Source organism: Schistocerca serialis, chromosome 4, assembly GCF_023864345.2.
Source record: "Schistocerca serialis cubense isolate TAMUIC-IGC-003099 chromosome 4, iqSchSeri2.2, whole genome shotgun sequence".
Lineage (NCBI taxonomy): Eukaryota > Metazoa > Arthropoda > Insecta > Orthoptera > Acrididae > Schistocerca > Schistocerca serialis.
Genome location: NC_064641.1, coordinates 235,720,777 through 235,741,104, shown reverse-complemented (window position 1 = coordinate 235,741,104; position 20,328 = coordinate 235,720,777). Strand labels below are relative to the sequence as shown.

At 43.8% G+C, this 20,328-nt stretch overlaps 1 protein-coding gene across 1 annotated transcript in view; it reads right to left on the bottom strand.

The window, feature by feature from the left end:
• LOC126473537 (lysyl oxidase homolog 3) overlaps window positions 1-20,328 on the bottom strand; it is a 123,365-nt gene that overhangs the window by 73,441 nt on the left and 29,596 nt on the right. Inside the window, exon 2 of the mRNA XM_050100651.1 lies at window positions 4,149-4,295. Within this exon, the coding sequence (XP_049956608.1) occupies window positions 4,149-4,295 (147 nt within the window). The remainder of the gene's footprint in view (window positions 1-4,148; window positions 4,296-20,328) is intronic.

Below are 20,328 nucleotides of genomic sequence, written 5' to 3'. Positions count from 1 at the left end.
AGTGGATTAGTTATAGTGGCAGATTTTCAGCGTCTCAGATGACTTTAGCACGATGGAACGCCTCATTTTTGTGCTTGATGGAGGTGTCTAAGAGCGTGCAGATACCGATCCGTGTGTTTAGATTTCCTGTACACACTGTGGCTGAAGTGTCCATTGGTTTTCTGGAGAACGAGGACTTCAAGGTAGGGCAGTGGACCACCTATCCCTACTTCCAATCGTAAATGTGATGCTATCGTGAATGCCGATCAGGTGTTGTAAGGATTCCCCCAGTTTTTCACGTTCGTAGGGCCAGATGATAAAAGTGTCGTCGACGTAACAATGAAAGCAACTTGGCTTATCTGGATCCGTGTCCAAAGCGATGTCTTCAAATTTCTCTATAAAAAGGTTGGCTGTGGCTTGAGCTAAAGGACTCCCCATCGCCACTCCGTCCAACTGGTCGAAATACTAGCCGCCATATAATAAATACGATATCAACATGAGCTTAAAAAATCCTACAACTTCACCTTTCCTAAGACGCAGATGTTTACTTACGTTTTTAAAATCGTCGATATCCTCGATGTGATGCACATAACGATCCACTTTCGTCGTAAGGACGCCGGTTTGCAGCTCACCACAGCCTGGAACGCGGCCATCGCGAGGCTGAAGCGGGCGCCGCGGACGCGAGGAAGAGAGCACCAGCGGCGTCACAGTCATAAGCGCTGCTATGTAACGGCTAGCCCACGGCGTCACGGCAGTCAATCACCAATTGACAATGGCCGAGGAAAGCTCAGTCGAAAGCTGGAGAGATTCTAACCACCCGACGCGGCTGGAAGCCCGAGAAGATTTTATAAATTCGTATCACCGCGAGACCATGCATTCATACAACTTTGTACGTGTTTTATTCTCAGCTGGGCTTCGAACGGGCTACTTTGGAAGTAGAGCTTATTTCCCCAGTGAGTATGGTAAAAAATCTACTTTCTGAAAATCTTTCATTGGCTGCTTATAAAATAGTTTCGTTAGTTACCCTTTCCTGAAAGGCGCTGTGTGTACCTTCCGTTATGTTCTTCGTGTACCATTTTTAGGGTTCAGTTGTTGTATGGATGAGTAACTGTTTCATCCACTGTATTGTTCATCATGGTTGTCACAAAAGGCATCAATGTGCCTCACACCAGGAGGTTATGCTCGCAGGAACTTCAGTAAGCTATATGTATCATTTGGCAACTTAATAAAGGTGATTCATGCTCTTAATCCTCGTTGCCTGAACCAATTTGTCTGCGATGTTCTCCCTAAATTATACTTGAGAATCTTACCTCCCAACACGTTTTCAACTTCAGAGTCCATATCAGTGTCCATATTTATCACTACCGAATCAAACAGCACTGTCTGAAAGGGGTCTATGAGACCTGTTATCACTCATTTTGATGAGTCTTAGGTGTTTTGTAGAGGGATCCGTATCGAGTACTTGGCTAGTAGCTTTTCCTGCGACGGCCCCTAGTTGCCGAGAAAATCGGTGTTGAAGTTTTATACATATATTCTATACCTGTAACACAGGGAATGATTTGACTAAGCGAACGTAGGGCAGTCAGTGGCTAAGATGCACAACTACCACATTGTCGGTAGGGGTTCAAATCCTGCCCATGTACTTCGTTTTTTTTTCAGTTTTATTGTACAGAATAGTATATATCACAGAAAATTATTAAAAAATAGTGATTTTTGCGGTAGCAATGTCCTTAACAAATGTCAGTTGGCGGTTTACAGGTCTGGGAATTCCGTAACAGTCGGAGAGGAAGGGAGCACAAGAGCCGAGGTCACGTCTAGTAAACTTAGGAAGATAATGTCCAAATATTTGGAATTTTAACTATGAACCCCAAACGGAGTATACATTTGAACAAATTTTGCTATAAAGAATGATTTATTAATGAAATTACTACAGACAAAAGTAGCATTTCGAATAATTTTGCTTGAGAGATACTATTTAATAATATAGGAAAATACAGATTGCTACTTACCGCAAAGAAAACACATTAAGTTCCAGACAGGCACAATTAAAAGACACTTACATGAAGCTTTCGGCCACAGCCTTCATCAGTAAAAGACACACACACACACACACACACACACACACACACACACACACACACACACACACACACACACACACACACGTCGTTTATACACACAAGCAAGCACACGTCAGGCACACACGACCGCCAAGTCGAACATCTCGGGCCGGAGTGCAACTATTACGTGGGATGCAAGCACCAGTCTGGGAGGGGACGGGGAAGGGAAAGGGAAAGTAGTGTGCGGGTGGGCAGAGAGACGAACGCTGTGTGGTGGAGTGTGTAAGGACTAGAATGCCAACAGGCGCACCGTCACGAGGTTGTGGGGCAGGAAGGTGGGGAAAAAAAGAGCAAAAAAGGAGCGGGAAAAGACGGGCTGATGCATTGGCAGAGGGCTGCGAATATTTTTTATTTGCCTTAAGTGTACCGCAGATGACAACCAAATTGGTCCTGCTATGAAAAGAGATGGTACCCAGATCATCATTCCAGATTATGAGGGAGTATGGCAGGCGACATTTAGGTTGGTATCCCACCTATGTCCAGAACGTCTCCAGATACGTTTTCGGTCTAGAATCTGATTGACTGGAGAAGAATCGTCTTTAGTGATGAGTTCCACTTCGACATGAGGCCCGAGGACCAGTGAAGACGTCTCTGGAGAAGTCCCGGACAGAGGAGGGATAACGACCTGAATGTCGCCCGCCATACACCCTGATAATCAGGAATGATGATCTGGGTGCCATTTCTGTTCATAGCTGGACGCCTCTGGTTGTCATCTGCGACACTCTTACAGCATAGCAGTATGTCGATGACAATCTACGCCCCGTTTTGTTCCCATTCATGGCAAGCTATCCTGGGCTTGCATTTCGTCAAGATAATGCCCGTCCTAACACGGCGACAGTTTTTGACGCTTGTCTTCGTGTTTGCCAAACCCTGCCTCGGTGAGCAAGGTTTCCGATTTCTCCCCAAGTGAGAACGTTTGGAGTATTATGGGCAGTGCCCTTCATCCAGCTCGGGATTCTGACGATGAAACGCTCCAATTGGTCAGAATCCGGAACGATATCCCCCAGGAAGATATCCAACAACTCCATCAATCAATGCCAATACTGCTTGCATAAGAGGCAGAGTTATTCTCTTGAATAGATCATCCAATGAGGTCCCATTCGGATAATTTCTTCGTGGTGCTTTATTTGCATCCGAGTGTACATTTGAAATCAGGGTGGCCAGGTTTTTTTTATAAAAGAAATCAGGAATTTTTTTATGAATCTGTCATTCTAATCCTAACAAAGTCGCCATTTTTAACAGATGTTTTAACGCCTGAGTGAGATGTACCGAAATATAAGAGGCGGATAGTACATTGGACATTACAGTAATCTTTACCATTGTTAGGTTACCTGCAAACTTTACACCATTCATTATCAAATTTGATTTTCAGTCTCAACTTTTGATGCGTTTTCGGCACTGGCGTTTCATTACTTTCTCTATCCGACGATTAGTCCATTTGCAAATAATGTTTCGCTAAGTGTAAAACGCACAGTAACAAGTGACTTCTGCCTCGCTACTGAATGCGAGAAGTTTGCCGTAACAGCCGTTGAATTCAGTTTTGTCAACTTAGCTGTCTTCGACTTAAGGATGAATTTTTAATTTCAGTTACATTTACAAAATACGACTTACTTAGTTTAAACACCAGTTCAATAAACAGACTGTGTTGTGTGAAAACTGGCTATTTTGGTGTGATTAGAATTAGAGTGAATCCTGAAAACATTTAATCGGGGGTCGGGTTTCCAGCATAAATCTGGACATTCCCACCAAAAACGTGATACCGGAAACCTGCTCGGATCTAGTTCTTATATCTGCCACTAGATCTCAGCACCTGCTCGACTCTCAGCTTATGTCCCTTGATACCTCAACAGAGGACACTCATACAGACTCATTCAGGAATGCAGTCAAACCCATGACCCAAAAATTGCACTTACCTCTGTGGGCTTCTAGGTTCATCAAATGTGCTCGGAAAGTAGCTTTTATCGTGAGACATGGAACCACACTTCTCGTCCGGACATTTTTAACATTTGGAGAGCCGCGCGGCACGTGGCGCCGCGTGCTGTTACTCACGCCTGGCCTGTCCGAAGTGCGAGTTGTGCGTGGCGCGCGCCGCGCCCGCCATGCCCAGCTGCCGGCAGACGACGGCCGCGTCGCGCTCGTCCCACTCGTCGTCGCAGACACTGCCCCACCGCCCGAAGTGGAACACCTCCACGTTGCCTGCAACCAAACGCAAACGTGCCACAAGTCTCAAAATGGCTCAAATGGCTCTGAGCACTATGCGACTTAACATCTGAGGTCATCAGTCGCCTAGAACTTAGAACTAATTAAACCTAACTAACCTAAGGACATCACACACATCCATGCCCGAGGCAGGATTCGAACCTGCGACCGTAGCGATCGCTCGGTTCCAGACTGTAGCGCCTAGAACCGCACGGCCACCGCGGCCGGCACAAGTCTCCGCCAGTCGCCTCGACGCGTAACAAATGAATTTTATATTGACACACAGATATTAGCTTCATTTTATTCGACGTCAAAAATTTCGTTCAGTGTACCGGGTGATCAAAAAGTACACACATGCTTGGAATGAAAGCATGAAAGCACTAGGGCTAAATAAAAAAAAATGCCCTAGTGCTTTCACACTCTTGTTTCGATAGTTCATAGGCGAAGTAATGGTGCTAAACTGTTCGCTTTGATCCTGTGCCCGTAGTCATGTTGTATAAATGGAGAATATGTCTTAATTATTGACGACGCCTTTGGCACAATTGTTTTATTAATCTCCATTGCATGATGTAATTTTAGAGTTTTTACTTCTGATGAAGGTATATTTATATGTACCGAAACCTTGGTCAAGAATTTTAATAAATTTTTATCCTGCATCTGTTTTTGGCTGTCATCCTTTATCGTGATTGATAGTAATATTGGTGCTTCTAATTATTCGACTGAAGAACATCTGGCCTCCTTACTCACCGTATGTGGGTAAGTGCTGCCACCATATACGTAATTCCAAGGATTTTATCAATCGTTTGAAGACTGTTAAGCCGAGCAGCTGGGATTTACTAGTTAGCTTCGATGTGGTCTCACGTTTTACCAAGGTGCCTTTATTTGACTCGCTACATCTTGATCAGTGATGATTTGACGGCTTTGTTTGAACATACTCTCTCCTCAACTTATTTTTTATTTAATAACGAATTTTTTGAACAAACTGACGGTGTCGCCATGGGGAATCCCTTGTCCGCTGTGGTGGCCAATCTTTCCATGGAAGACTTTGAGGAGAAAGCTCTTGAGCCTGCCGTCTTAAAGCCTACGGTTTTCTGGCGGTACGTAGATGATACTTTCGTTGTATGGCCTCAAGGCAGACAAGAACTGTCATTTAAACTCTTTACATGAGAACATCAAGTTTACTATGGAGATTGAGAAAGATGGGACTTTACCCTTTCTAAACGTGTTAGTACGCCGTAAGAATGATGGGTCTTTGGGACATTCGGTGTACGTAAAACCCACACATCCAGCTCCCATCACCCCTCACAAGCCCGCGGTGTTTTCAGAACTTTAATACATTGGGCGCATGTAATTTCGGATGCGGACAGCCTTCACTAAGAATTAGTGCATCTGGAAAATGGTTCAAATGACTCTAAGCACTCTGGGACTTAATATCTGAGGTCATCTATGGCCTAGATTTAGAACTACTTAGGCCTAACTAACCTAAGGACATCACACACAACCATGCCCGAGGCAGGATTCGAACCTGCGACCGTAGGAGCAGCGCGGTTCCGGACTGAAGCGCATAGAACCGTTCGAGTGCATCTGGAGAGGCTTGTTAAAGAGAATGGCTATACTTCGCGTCAAATACGGAAGGCCGTGCACAATTATAACAACAAGAAGCAACTTTCTGAGGAGACTGATGATGACTATAAATCAACTGCGTTCCTTCCATATGCCGGGACGTGTCTTTAAAATAGGCAGATTGATTCGGAAGAATAGTATCAATGTCATCTTCCGTCCACCAGAAATGAGTAGGGCCTTAATCGGATCCGTTAAAGATGATTTGCAATTGAGGAAGGCGGGTGTTTATAAGATTCCCTGTGAGTGTGGCTCTGCATTTGTAGGTCAGACTACACTAGCGGTCCAGGAACGCTGTGTAGAACACGAATGATACACCCGTCTGCGGCTACCTTTAAAATCAGCAGTGGCCGAAAATTGCATTTCCATGGGACATTCAATGGAATACAATAATACCAAAATTTTAGCACCGGTTTTCAGCTTCCGGGACTCTTTAATTAAAGAATCCATGGAAATACGTCTTGCTGATAATTTAATGAATCGTGATAATGGCTTTCAGTTTGATAAAAATTGGGATCCTATTATTAAAATTATGCGGTCACAACGGACTCGACATGCTCAGTCGATACTCAGGGATTAGTTTGTTCTTACTTCACCACTGAGGGCAGCACACACAACTTGGCTGCCTCGCGCATGCCACCTCCAACTGCATGCGCCGTAAATCGCCAGTACGGTTCGCATGCGCGGAATTCGCTATAAATTCCATGACTGCATCAGGTCTCTTCAGTACTTCGTCTGCTCGCCTGAGGATGGCCGGAAGTCTCTGGACCGAAATATCGTGGCAGAATGTTGATGGGTTCTGGCTGTAAACCCGAAAATTACTGGAAGAAATGTAGTGCTGCTGATAAAACTAACGAACAGTTGTTATTCTTAGTCTAAGTGATTAACACTTTGATGTTGAAAATATATCGGCTCAACCACTTGTTTATAGTGTAAAACAGTAAGACTGACGCGTTTCGGAAGTCAAGCTACCATCATCTGAATAATAAAAAGTAAAAGAACCTGTTAAAACTCGCTAAAATGGAACAAGCACCAGGCACAATAAAATTGATAATAAAGTTAAAACATCGTGGCTACTTCCCTTGTTGCAGCCGTGTCTTCCAAGGTGCATCTCCACGTAGTCGTCAAAATATAATAAACTCTAAAATGGCCGTGTCTTCCAAGGTGCATCTCCACGTAGTCGTCAAAATATAATAAACTCTAAAATGGTGTCGCCTATGGTGTTCAACTTTAACCACATGGCTCTCCTCTATCGTCGTAAAATGCCCGTGCGCCTTCGTTGATACCACACACCACGTAGCCAAACACGACACTGAAACGCGAGTGAGCTCACGCGCAAGTAAACAAGGAAGTCACAGAGATGTCTATACAAACAGATAACGTATACATGTTCCAAGGACCTCATGAAATGATGGTATCCTGCCAACTGCTAAAAATGTAGTTACCAAAAGAAGCCAGTGAAATGTTTGAAAAAGTTATTTGTATCACCGGTTAGCTGTTCATTCAGTGTGTCCTGATTATCCACGCTGTGTATCGTAATTTCCAGCTGTTCTAATAGATCCAGCTTTTTGCCTTTGTCCTGTCTATGTAAAATAACGAGATCCTGATCTATTCCCAACATGGGGTGCCCCGTTTCCCAAATATGCGTGGCTACAGCTGACTTTTCGAAATTATTAAGCAGGAAAGCATCGCTATGTTCTTTGTAACGTACTTTAAAGGACCTACCAGTTTGGCCTACATAGCTTGTCTTGCACGTGTTACACTGAATTTTATGGCCCCAGCTGTCTCATATTTATCGCTGTCCTGCTGTAAATTATTTCTTAGTTTAAACCACAGCGTATTATTGGTCTGAAAAGCGGTATCAACTTTAAAAGGTTTGAAAATGTTAGCCACCTTTTGCGAAATATCACCGAAGTATGGTATTGTGACTCTCGTAATATTATTTGCGGTGTTCTTCCTTGCATTCGCGCGCTGTTTCTGTCGTATTAATTATTTTGGCGATATCCGTTAGCTCTGGCTAGTTGTTTCACGATGTTCAGCTCAGTCATTCTGTCTTATACATTCATAGGGACTCTAAAGGCTCTTTGATATTCAGTTTAAGGACGAACCCTGTAAAAGCACACAAGAAAACTGCACCGCATGATGATTCCCAAGAGTACAGACCTCCACGTCGCAAAACTTGACATAAGTCTTCCTGATGCAAGCAGGAAACAAAGCCAGCGGGCTTTTAGTACATAATACTGCAGCTATTAAAGGAACACTGTATGTCCTGTAGCAAATTACTGGTCATCCCCACGCGACGTGTTTGCCACGACATCTGGGTTCGCGGCCGACGCAAGCAGCACTAACTCCTCCACAGGTATTCACGCCGCTACTCTCTTAGTCTGTTTCCAGATCGCTGGATTGGTCGGATGTTACAGCCCTCCCCTCTTCAACCCGCGGCAGTGCCCAGGATGAAACTGCTATTGGTGATGTAGGGGTTGACAGAGGAAGACGTCCCTACCAACGCTTCAGAAGCAACTGATGGCGTGTGCCAATTTAATCAATATTTAGCTGTCTCATGGGACAATCTGATTTTCCTGCGAATACTTCGCAGTCTCTCCAATTGGACGCAAACGCAGCTATTAACCCACTTTCCTCGTCAGAGGATGCCTGCTCACCTTCACCAGCTAACGTTTTTCAAAATCAGAAACGGTACAACTCCACTTCTGCTTACCTAAGAAAATTTAGGTGTGCCCCCCGTCTCCACCGCGGGCTACCAACAGCACATTCACACACCATCATTAGCTGCCATCTACGGTCGACGGTTGTAGATGAGTTACCTATGGAAGTTTAGTGCTGCGACAAACCTTTATTCGCGAATAAAATCGTATGGATTGCTGTTAAAATTTTCTTTACTTACTACCCCGTTTCGGCTACTGCCATCATCAGGTACCAAAAAAACTTAAAATTTGCAGAACGAGGTCCAAGACTGACAATGAACCTTGTTCCGCAAGTTCTAAGCTATTTGATATCTCATGAAGGCAGTAGCCGAAACGGAGTAGCAAATAAAGAAAATTTTAGAAGCCATCTAGACGGATTTATTAACGAAATAGTCACAATGATTGCTGTCTCATACAGAGAATTAATTTCCTTTTTTAATAAAACGTGTACTCACTACATAAATAGTCCGACAATACTACTACTTAACAAAGCAGGCCAAAATGAATGATGAAACCTTAAGAAGAAGCGGTTAACCGGGACAAAGATCCCTGGGAGCTACAGGAGTAAATAGAAAAATCGTCCCGGAACACGAAGGCTGGGCGTTGACTGTTTCTATCGTTTTTTTGTGGCACCTCCTTCCATTACATTAGTACCGTCCTACACTCGCCTTAAACGTGTTCAAGGACGCAAGCCTTTAAGGTGAAATAATATATTTCTTACGCAATATATCCTTGGCCAGTGGGAAATTAAAACACCGTCATCCGTCTTTAGCAGCAGTGTCGAAGGGAATTCATACCTGGAGATGTGGAAATCAAAGGAATGTTCTAGTAAACTGAAATAACATTTGCACAAATTTTTGACCCAAATCCTGAAGAAGTTTGTCCAACTCAAGCAAGTTAAATGTGCATTGTATACGATTTCTGCTGAGCTCATTGACCTGTTTTACAGCCCAAGTACATAGTCAAACAGAACTAACTGTGACACAAAATGTAAAAAGCCACACATGCTGTTTTGTAAGACACGGGGGATGGGGGATCTGGGGAAGGGTGATCGGAACGAAGGGGCACGGGAGCCCGTAGTTGTGGGTGAAGATGTGTATTTGCGTCTCGTTCGCAGGCACTACGTTAGATGCTAATGACGATTTGAAAGGTAAGTGACAAAGTCTCCAAGCACACCGTATGCCTTCTATTAGGCCCAGTCAACCAAACGTAGCTGTAAAGCTTAGCGGGTGGGAAGAATTCCCAGTCCGGGTGTCGTTTCTTTTTCTCGGCCTTATCCCGTATTTACGTGTGTTAATTATTGTATCTGGCAACGTTAGTGGTAGAGGGTGGCCGGACGCCATTTCTGACTCCAGCTTTTCCTCCTCAGGACAGTATTTGTGTACCATATGAATCTGCGTCCAATTTTATCCCGTGTGAAAGTGTGAGAACGTATTCGAAATATTTGCGAATCGTGTAATTGATGCAGCCCGGTCGGGTATAGGGCACTACCTAAAAACGGCATTCGGGCTGGCCGGCACTCGGGCCCTCCTTGTTAATACGCCTGGTGGATTCGATCCGGGGCTGGCGTGCCTCTCTGAGTCCTGGGGCGAGTATGCTAACGTGTGCGGCAATATTTTATTTCATTTTTTGTAGTTACTCTTTCATCTGTAATGAATGCGATATCGTGACTCGCGTGAAGTGCTGTCCTGGTGATGACGATCAGATTTTTCGTGTAGAGTTCCAAATGAAGATCTGGTCCCGACACAAGAAGTGACGTTCAGTGGTATCGGAGATTTGAGAACAGTCGCCGGATGCAATCGGCAACTTTGGTGCATGTCAGCTCCTCACAGAAATGCACTGCGACCATGTTGTACGCACAAAGATCAACGATGGAACGTTTCCTGTTACAATGTGCTGTAACTGTAGAAAATATAAGCATTCAGATTTGGTGAAAAGTATTTGTATCTTTTTGGATTATGTGTAGAATACTGACACTATGTTTCGCGTGTTCCCATTATAGTTAGAAAAATGGGCATCTTGTATTTGATTCGTGTTAGCGCTGCATAGGGCTTTACATCTGGTTCTGATTTCCGAAGACCAACTTTTTAGTCGTTAAGTGTAAATATGTATTGTATTAACGTCAAAAGCTCTAATATTACACACACACACACACACACACACGTACCAGTATACTGTGACTGCTCTTCTCTCTGGATCAACAGCAAAATAAAGAACAGAAGACCAAAAACTAGCCTGTAGTGCTTTGGGTAAACTAAATAGAATTTTCAGAATAAATGGATCAGCGAAAAGACTGGAGTGGAAGACGTAATTGTGACTATAATGAAAATGAAATGATGGTGAACGGGATATATAGCTAGGCGAGTGAATGGTAAATGCAAAGGAACGTCTTTACTTTGTTCCAACAGATAACAAAAGCCTAAAAGACGACCTAATCGAAGATGAGTAGGTCAGATTATGAAAATATTCAGGAGCAGCATACGTGTAACTGAAGGTCGTAACGAATGGAGTAGTCTGCAGAAATCGTGTATGCGACCCTGGATGTTAAATGACTGATGTGCAGATAAAGTCTTTTAAATTAATCAGTTTATTTATACTGGCTCCAGGGGATCATCTGGGCTAAAGCTATGTGGTCTTAAAATGAGTCACGCATATACTTCACCGAATAAAAGTAGAGTTTTGTGTAATCTAAACCAGACGCATACATGTCAACACATTAGTTTTCACAGGATTTTAGTGAGGATTATGAGCGGCACTACTGTCTGGCACGTCGTATCACGCTGATAAAGAACAACAGGAAAGTAGAGAGATTTTATCACAGTTTATACATGCAAATACTATTATACTGAGAGAAAATGCTGGACAGAATAGAGGCAGTCTGCCAGGGAAGTAAACTTCACAACTCATACCATAAAATTTGAATTTTCTCACTAAAATGTTTAATTTATGTTTGTAAGTCTATTGAAAATTGAACCTGCAGTGCATCAGACACGTTTCTGTATAACACCTCTTGTACAGTTAAAGATCTGTATCTATGTGTAGATTATTATCTTTTTTATTCCATTGAACGAATGATTCCTTTCGAAAGAGCGTACGCTACTAACAAAAATCACAAGACAGGGATATGTACTGGGATATCTCCACTAACATTAAGGACTTACATGAAGTTCTCGAATTGGTGCTTAAAAGTGTTCAAATGGTTCAAATGGCTCTAAGCACTATGGGACTTAACATCTGAGGTCATCAGTCCCCCACACTTAGAAATACTTAAATCTAACTAACCTAAGAACATCACACACATCCATTCCCGAGGCAGGATTCGAACCTGCGACCGTAGCAGCAGCGCGATTCCGGACTGAAGCGCCTAGAACCGCTCGGCCACAGCGGCCGATGGACTTTTGCCATAGAGGTAACCCACCGCAGGACGTTAAAGAACGTAATATAAGGTAACTTTAGCCTCGTTGCGTTGTAGTTTGTCTTATCGATGATATATGTCCCAATTCTTTAAATACTGCATCTTTGACGTGCAGTGAAATTCGTAATTTTTAATTGATTTTTGATATTTATTCTTAGTTTACATATTACATATAAACACTCATCCCCCTCCCCCATATGCTCATTTGTCATTACGCTACTTAGAGGCCATAATTATTCCCTCCTGTTCAGCTATTATCTTGCCTTGTAGACAGACAATACCACGGGAAGGTCCCACCATCTATGTATGAGAAGTGTGTTCCCTGCTTCGACTAGATGCATGGTAAAAAGAAAATAAGAAGCAATGTATTAGGCCCATGGTATCTCACTCGTGTTTCCTTTTTTGATGTGGTGGCAGCGCAGACTTTTGGCAAACAGCCTACAGCTGCCTCTGGTTTCGCAGTTTACCGACACTGTGTGTCGGATGCTCAGAGGTGCCCTTCTGCTAGCCAGACCCCAGGTGGTGTCCGATCCAACTGATGGGAGCGCGAAAGGATTGTGATTTCAGTAACATCGAAAGTGGAATATCTTCTGCACTGATGAATCTCAAACCAGAATACTGCATCATTTTCGTTGTGCGTACACACGAACGGAAATTGATAGCCGCACATTTTACAACTACAATACTCGCCAATAAAACTGCTATACCAAGAAGAAATGCATATGATAAACGGGTATTCATTGGACAAATATATTATACTAGAACTGACATGTGATTACATTTTCACGCAATTTGAGAGCATAGATCCTGAGAAATCAGTACCCAGAACAACCACCTCTGGCCGTAATAACGGCCTTGGTACGCCTGGGCATTGAGTCAAACAGAGCGTGGATGGCGCATACAGGTACAGCTGCCCATCAGCTTCAACACGATACCACAGTTCATCAACAGTAGTGACTGGCGTATTGTGACGAGCCAGTTGCTCGGCCACTATTGTCCAGACGTTTTCAGTTGGGGAGAGACCTGGAGAATGTGCTGGCCAGGGCAGCAGTCGAACATTTTCTGTATCCAGAATGGCCCGTACAGGACCTGCAACATGCGGTCGTGAATTATCTTGCTGAAATGTAGGGTTTCGCAGGGATCGAATGAAGGGTAGAGCCACGGGTCGTAACACATCTGAAATGTAACGTCCACTGCTCAAAGTGCCGTCAGTGCGAACAAGAGGTGACCGAGACATGTAACCAGTGGCACCCCATACCATCACGCCGGGTAATACGCCAGTATGGCGATGACGAATACACGCTTCCAATGTGCGTTCATCGCGATGTGGCCAAACACGGATGCGACCATCATGATGCTGTAAACAGAACCTGAATTCATCCGAAAAAATGACATATTGCCATTCGTGCACCCGGATTCGTCGTTGAGTACACCATCGCGGGCGCTCCTGTCTGTGATGCAGCGTCAAGGGTAACCGCAGCCATGGTCTCCGAGCTGATAGTCCATGCTGCTGCAAACGTCGTAGAACTGTTCGTGCAGATGGTTGTTGTCTTGCAAACGTCCCCATCATTGAGACGTGGCTGCACGATCCGTTACAGTCATGCGGATAACATGCATGTCATCTGGACTTCTAGTGATGCGAGGCCGTTGGGATCCAGCACGGCGTTCCGTATTACCCTCCTGAACCCACCGATTGCATATTCTGCTATCAGTCATTGGATCTTGACTAACGCGAGCAGCAATGTCGGGATACGATAAACCGCAATCGCGATAGGCTACAATCCGACCTTTATCAAAGTCGGAAACGTGATGGTACGCATTTCTCCTCCTTACACGAGGCATCACAACAACGTTTCACCAGGCAACGCCGGTCAACTGCTGTTTGTGTATGAGAAATCGGTTGGAAACTTTCTTCATGTCAGCACGTTGTAGGTGTCACCACCGGCGCCTGCCTTGTGTGAATGCTCTGAAAAGCCAATAATTTGCATATCACAGCATCTTCTTCCTGTCGGTTAAATTTCGCGTCTGTAGCATGTCATCTTCGTGGTGTAGCAATTTTAGTGGCCAGTAGTGTTCATCTACACACATACTTCGCAAACCACTGCACGATGCGTGGCGAAGGGTACCCTGAACCACTACTAGTCATTTCCTTTTCTGTTTTACTTGCAGACAGAGCTAGGCAGAAGTCACTATCTATAGGCCACTGTACGAGCCCTAATTTCTTTTATCTTTGTGGTCCTTACATGAGATAAAAGTTGGCGGCAGTCGAAATGCTCTGCAGTCAGCTTCAAATGTCGGTTCTCTAAATTTCTCAAGAGTGTTCCTCGAAAAGAACGTCGCCGTCTCTCGAGGCATTCCCATTTGAGTTCCCAAAATGTGTCCATAATAGATGTGTGTTGTTCGAACATACCGATAACAAATCTAGCAACCCGCCTCTGAACTACTTGGATGTCTTCCTTTAATCAAACCTGGTGGGGGTCCCAAAAACTAGTGCAGTACCCAAGAATAGGACGCACTAATGTACTATATGTGATCTCTTTTACAGATTAACCACAATTTCCTAAATTCTACCAGCTAACCGAAGTCGACAATGCGCCTTCGCTAGTATAGTCCTTACATGCTCGTTCCATTTCATATCAGTTTACGAGGTTACGTCTAGATATTTGATCGACGTGACTGTGTCAAGCTAATGCCGTATTCGAAGGTTACGGGTTTGTTTTTCCTACTCATCTACATTAAATTACATTTTTCTACATTTAGAGCAATCTGCCGTTCATCACACCAAATAGACATTTTGTCTAAGTCATTTTGAGTTTTCATTTTGAGTTTCATTAGTAAATATACAAGGTGGTCACAGACAGTGTGGAAAGCTTATAAGGGCGTTGCAGGGTAGTTTGTGTTGAGAAATAATTATTAAGCAAAAAATTCGATAAGTTGCGCTGTTCCCGAGTTAGGTAATGTTGAAGTTAGCCAATCAGGCCGTTGCGCGCGCAATTTCAAACGCCCCGCCAGAGATGTTGTCGTCACCCAACGTGTTCTTCGTTTGATTTCCTAAACTCGTGACTAGTGAATGATTCAAAACTTGAACCAGGAGCAGTAGTAAGGATCGAACCCAAACCAAACCCTGAGGAGTCTAGTGCGCTATCACCCACGCTGTGAGAACAATTGACGCTAATTGTGTGTGGGGCCTGTTTGAAATGGGGGCGCGCAGAGGCCTCATTAGCTATATTCACTTCTAGTTAATGCGGAAATGGTGAAGAGTATCGAATTTTTTTTCTTAACATTTAGTTCTCAGCGTAACTCACCGTGCAATATCCTGATAAACTTTTCAGATTGTTTGTGAGCACCCTGTAGGTAATGTGATGGTACAGTTGAAATGAGTATTCCTTGAAGAGATACCAACATGACGACTGCATATGAAGACCACATATTATTCTTACTGTTTGCTTCTGCATTCCCGAGTGCGGGCGTGGAATAAGGCATAATCTGCTGGTTTTCTATCTGAATGATGCGGTTTAGTGTTTCCTGGTAGGAACTGGCTGCATAGTGGAGCGTGGAGTCATTGGTTAGGTCGAGGTGGTGTTTAACAAAAGAGAAAATCTTGGCGAGGCTTAATAAACTACAGTAAATGCCATTTGTTACCCCATATACTTCAAAAATAGTAGCGTTTTTATTTGTCTGATATCGTTTTGACTTTGAACTTAATCCTGTTTGGTTTTTGTAGGAGGTTCTCGGCGTAAGCTGGGGGGGAAACCAACTGGAGAGACAGTGTAGTGGCAGGGTACGTTTTCCTTTGTGGTGGTCGGATGCGGAAGTCTTGCTGAGACGGTAACTGGATAAATACAGGACATTTATTAGTGGCATAGAAGTAGAGACAGTTTTGACCTTTTACTGCGGCCCAAAGAGAGGCTGGCGTCCATCATTTGGACTACTTCAGGAGTGTCGCAGAGCACAGGATTAATTCCGGTCCACTAATACCATTTATGAGCACATTTGCGGAGCAATGCGTGGAGTAGGAGTAATTTGCCCGGCACGTCGCACATCGCTAAAAGTGCGTGGATTCTTGCCGCAGCCGCGAGGGACGAAACGGAAGAAATTTTTCGTGCCCACTAATCCTGACTGTTCATCGTCTTTATTAATTTGGAGTGAACACAAAATTTCTGGGTTACCTATATTGGGAATTCAGTTATTACGACAAGTTGTAGCTACTTAATTATTTGTTTGTATTGTATTTTATGGAACTGGGGTGCTAGAAACGACGGAGAGGCTTCGTCCCCGCCGTAGGCCGCAGTGGTTCACAGCCCCACAACAGGCTACAGCAGTCCACTCACCCCACCGCCGCCCCACACCGCACACCGAACTCGGGGTTATTGTGCGGTTCGGCCCCCAGTGGACCCCCCTCCCCCGGGAACGACTCACACCAGACGAGTGTAACCCCAAGTGTTTGCGTGGTAGAGCAATTATGGAGTACGCGTACGTGGAGAAAGTGTTTGCGCAGCAATCGCCGACACAGTGTAACTGAGGCGGAATAAGCGGAACCAGCCCGCATTCGCCGAGGCAGATGGAAAACCGCTTTAAAAACCATCCACAGGCTGACCGGCACACCGGACCTCGACACTAATCCACCGGGCGGATTCGTGCCGGGAACAGGGAACCATTCCCGCCCGGAAAGCAGTGCGTTAGACCGCACAGCTAACCGGGCATGCTTGTTTGTGTTACTCTGTGTAAGTTTTCTTGTGGTAGATATAAAGGTATTAACACAATCCCTTCATTTTGCATGAGATTAATACAGAGAACGACCCTTTTATCGAATGAAGGCAGAAAAGTCACAGCTACAGGCAGAAGTCCCAAGAATACTGGAACTACTTCGTCTTAGAATAGGAAAAGAGATCATTCCGAGAGAATGATACTAATAAGAACATGAAGAACGGCTAAAAGAAAAGCCTGAAGTTCTCTTTGCTGTACGACAAGTGGTACCAGTAGGGTCTAAACGAGGATAGAGGATAATAATAATAATGAATATTATGGTTCACTAGAAACTAACACGAAGAATAACTGCCAAATCCTCGCAGACTATTTCAACAAACTTCTCAACTGCGAAAGACCTACAGAGGATATTCACTACGAGACGTCTACATCAAATCCTGACGCTAAACCGTCAACCATCAACGAAATAGTAGAAATTATCAAGACACTGAAAAACAATAGAGCCCCAGGAGAAGATGGAATTATTGCAGAACTATGGAAACTAAATGATGAAAGATTAACAGGAAAAATTCACAAAATCATATTAAACATTTGGGCAACAGAACAGATCCCTTCTGAATGGAAATGCGCACTCATCCATCCACTCCACAAAAAAAGGGACAAAACTGAACCAAATAATTACAGGGGTATCTCACTTGTACCGGTCACATATAAAATCCTATCAAAAGTTCTCATGAACAGATTAGAAGAACAAGCTGACCCACAAATAGGAGAATACCAGGCTGGTTTTCGGAAGGGACGATCATGCATAGAGCAGATCTGGAATCTGAAAATGATTCTCCAGATGAGAAACACCCGAAACACAGTGGTTACTTTTGTAGATTTTAAAAAGGCCTACGACTCAAGAGCCAGAGTAGCGCTCTGCAAGACGCTGGAAGAATTCAGCATTGACAGAAAGACAAGAGCAATCATTCGGGAAACATTAACTGACACAGTCTCCAAGGTTAAATTTGTGGGGGATATCTCGGAACCATTTGAAATCCAAACTGGAGTGCGACAGGGTGACGGACTTTCACCATTACTCTTTAATATCATTCTTGAAAAAATTATCAGGACATGGGAAAAAGAAGTCAAAGGAATCCGAGTTGGCATTATAAAAGATAATAGATTCAATGTGAAGTGTTTAGCTTTTGCGGATGACCTTGCAATCCTCACAAATAATAGAAAAGAAGCCACTAACGCCATAGAGAAGTTACACGAAATTGCACAAAGAACTGGCCTGCAAATCTCATATGAGAAAACCCAGTACATAGAAAGAGTGCCACAAGACAAATTGCCTATTGTGACAACCAATGGGAAAATCGTACAAGTACCACATTTTAAGTACCTGGGAGAAATCATCCAGCCATCAGGGATCAACCTAAAGGCCAATGAGGAAAGAATAAAAAAACTACACAAAGCATATACACTCACGTGGAACTATTATAACAAAAAGTCCATATCCATTAACGCAAAGTTGAGGCACTACAACACTGTCGTACTTCCGGAGGCACTGTATGCATCTGAGACAACACAAACAGGTGGGCAAACTAAAATCAAAGAAATAGAGAAACAAGAAAGGAAAATTCTCAGGAAAATATTTGGCCCGATACAAGAGCAAGGAATCTAGAAGAAGAGACCAACATCAGAATTATATAAATACACAGACAAGATTACGGATACAATAAGGAAAAGAAGAATGCAGTTCTACGGACATATCCACAGGATGAATGAAAACAGAATTTCAAAGCGAATTCTTAAGGTCATCAACTCAGGCAGGGGAAAAACAAAATGGATAAAAGAAGTTGAAGAGGACCTCAGACAAGCACACATAACAGTAAACGATGCAGAAAATAGAACTGAATTCAGGAACATCATCAAAAAACATAAATTTGACACCACAACACAGAGGAGACCAGGATGCAAATGGACAGCGGAGCGAAAGAAACAACACAGTGAACACATGAAGAAAATTTGGGCTCAGAAAAAACATAAACAATCATCATAAAGGAATTCAAGTTCAAACGCTCTCTTAACTGGGAATAATCGAAAATAATAATAATAATGAATATGATTTTGTCAGAAAATAAAAGTCATCTTAATACAACAGAGAATCAACAATCATGACTGAAATTTTGCTTTTGAGAGGATGTGCAGCCTCTAAATGTCTAATAAAAGAAAACATGATCCGTAGTAGGCTGTAAGGTATACGGCCTTTACTTACATCGTGCCATAAGCTAATTTCGACGACTGGTCACTTTCAAGCATTTATGAAATATTAGGTATTACATCTTGTAATTCCTACGTTTCACGTGTAGTGAAAAATATGGCATTATACGTCATACGTAAAATTACACATGTTTTGTAAATGATAAGTCGTCTAAATTAGATAATCGCGTGATTTAAATGAAGTTCGTCTACATTACAGCATACTATGGGCCATGTTTTCTTTTATTAACCGTGACCAAGCCGTGAAACGAAGTTACACACAGTTACTGCCGTTAATGAGTGTTACGTAAAACGGAAGCAAATGGGTTCAGATTTTATCAGCTCAAATTCTATTCGATGAGGAGGGCAGGGAAACGTGTCAGGAGCAGACATCTGTCGTGCATAACCAGTGACCCGAGCTAACGTTCAGCACTTCCGCAGAACCGGCGCGGACATTACATAACTGGCAAACCAACACGATAAGAGTGGAGGATCACGTCGGCGGCCAGCGTCCCAGTGGTGCAGCACGCGGTGACGTGGCGCGGCGGGATGCCAGGCGTCGGCCGCCCGATAAGCCAGTGGCGCCCCAGCCACAGGTCACTGAACCCGAGGCCGCCAGCGGCGGCGCTGCCCTCGAGTCTGCTGGGTGTCGCTACTTCTACTGCTTATTCGAAAAAATCTGCTTAGAGAGTCCTAACATTTTCCAAGTGCTGAACTGACTTTTCCTACTTATATACTCCGCAAACCACTGCAAACATCATGGCAGAGAGTACTTCCTCCTGTACCATATACTAGGGCTTCTTCCAGTTGCATTAGCGTATTGAGTGCGAGAAGAATGATTACTTGAAAGCTTCTGTACCGTTTGTAATTAGTCTCATCTAGTTTCGCAGTTCCTGCAGTATCGACACGTAGGCCATTCCAGCATATCCCTAGATTCATCAGATAACACTGGTTATTGAAACACTGAAAGCAGGCTCTCAAGTAGTGCGAATTTTCCAGCATCTCTGTGACGCTCTGCTAACGGTCAAACAAACCAGTGACCGTGCAACTGTAGGCTTCCACGGTCGTTGTTGCAATCAATTATTCTTCTGGGTTCATGACCCCATTATCAATGTGTAAAATTCTCTTACGTTTCGGCCACTGTTGCAAATAGCCAAAATAATTTTTTTGACTTAACCATTTGCGCTGCGCTTCTTTGTACACGTTCAGCATTCCCTGTTAGCCCTATCGTGCCGATTTTAGGCACGATAGTGTTTGGCCGCTAGTGTTAAGGTCGATATTGGCCTCGCCAGAGATACTGGGGCGCCGAGTTGGCGACGAGTGGCCCCTGGCGACGAGG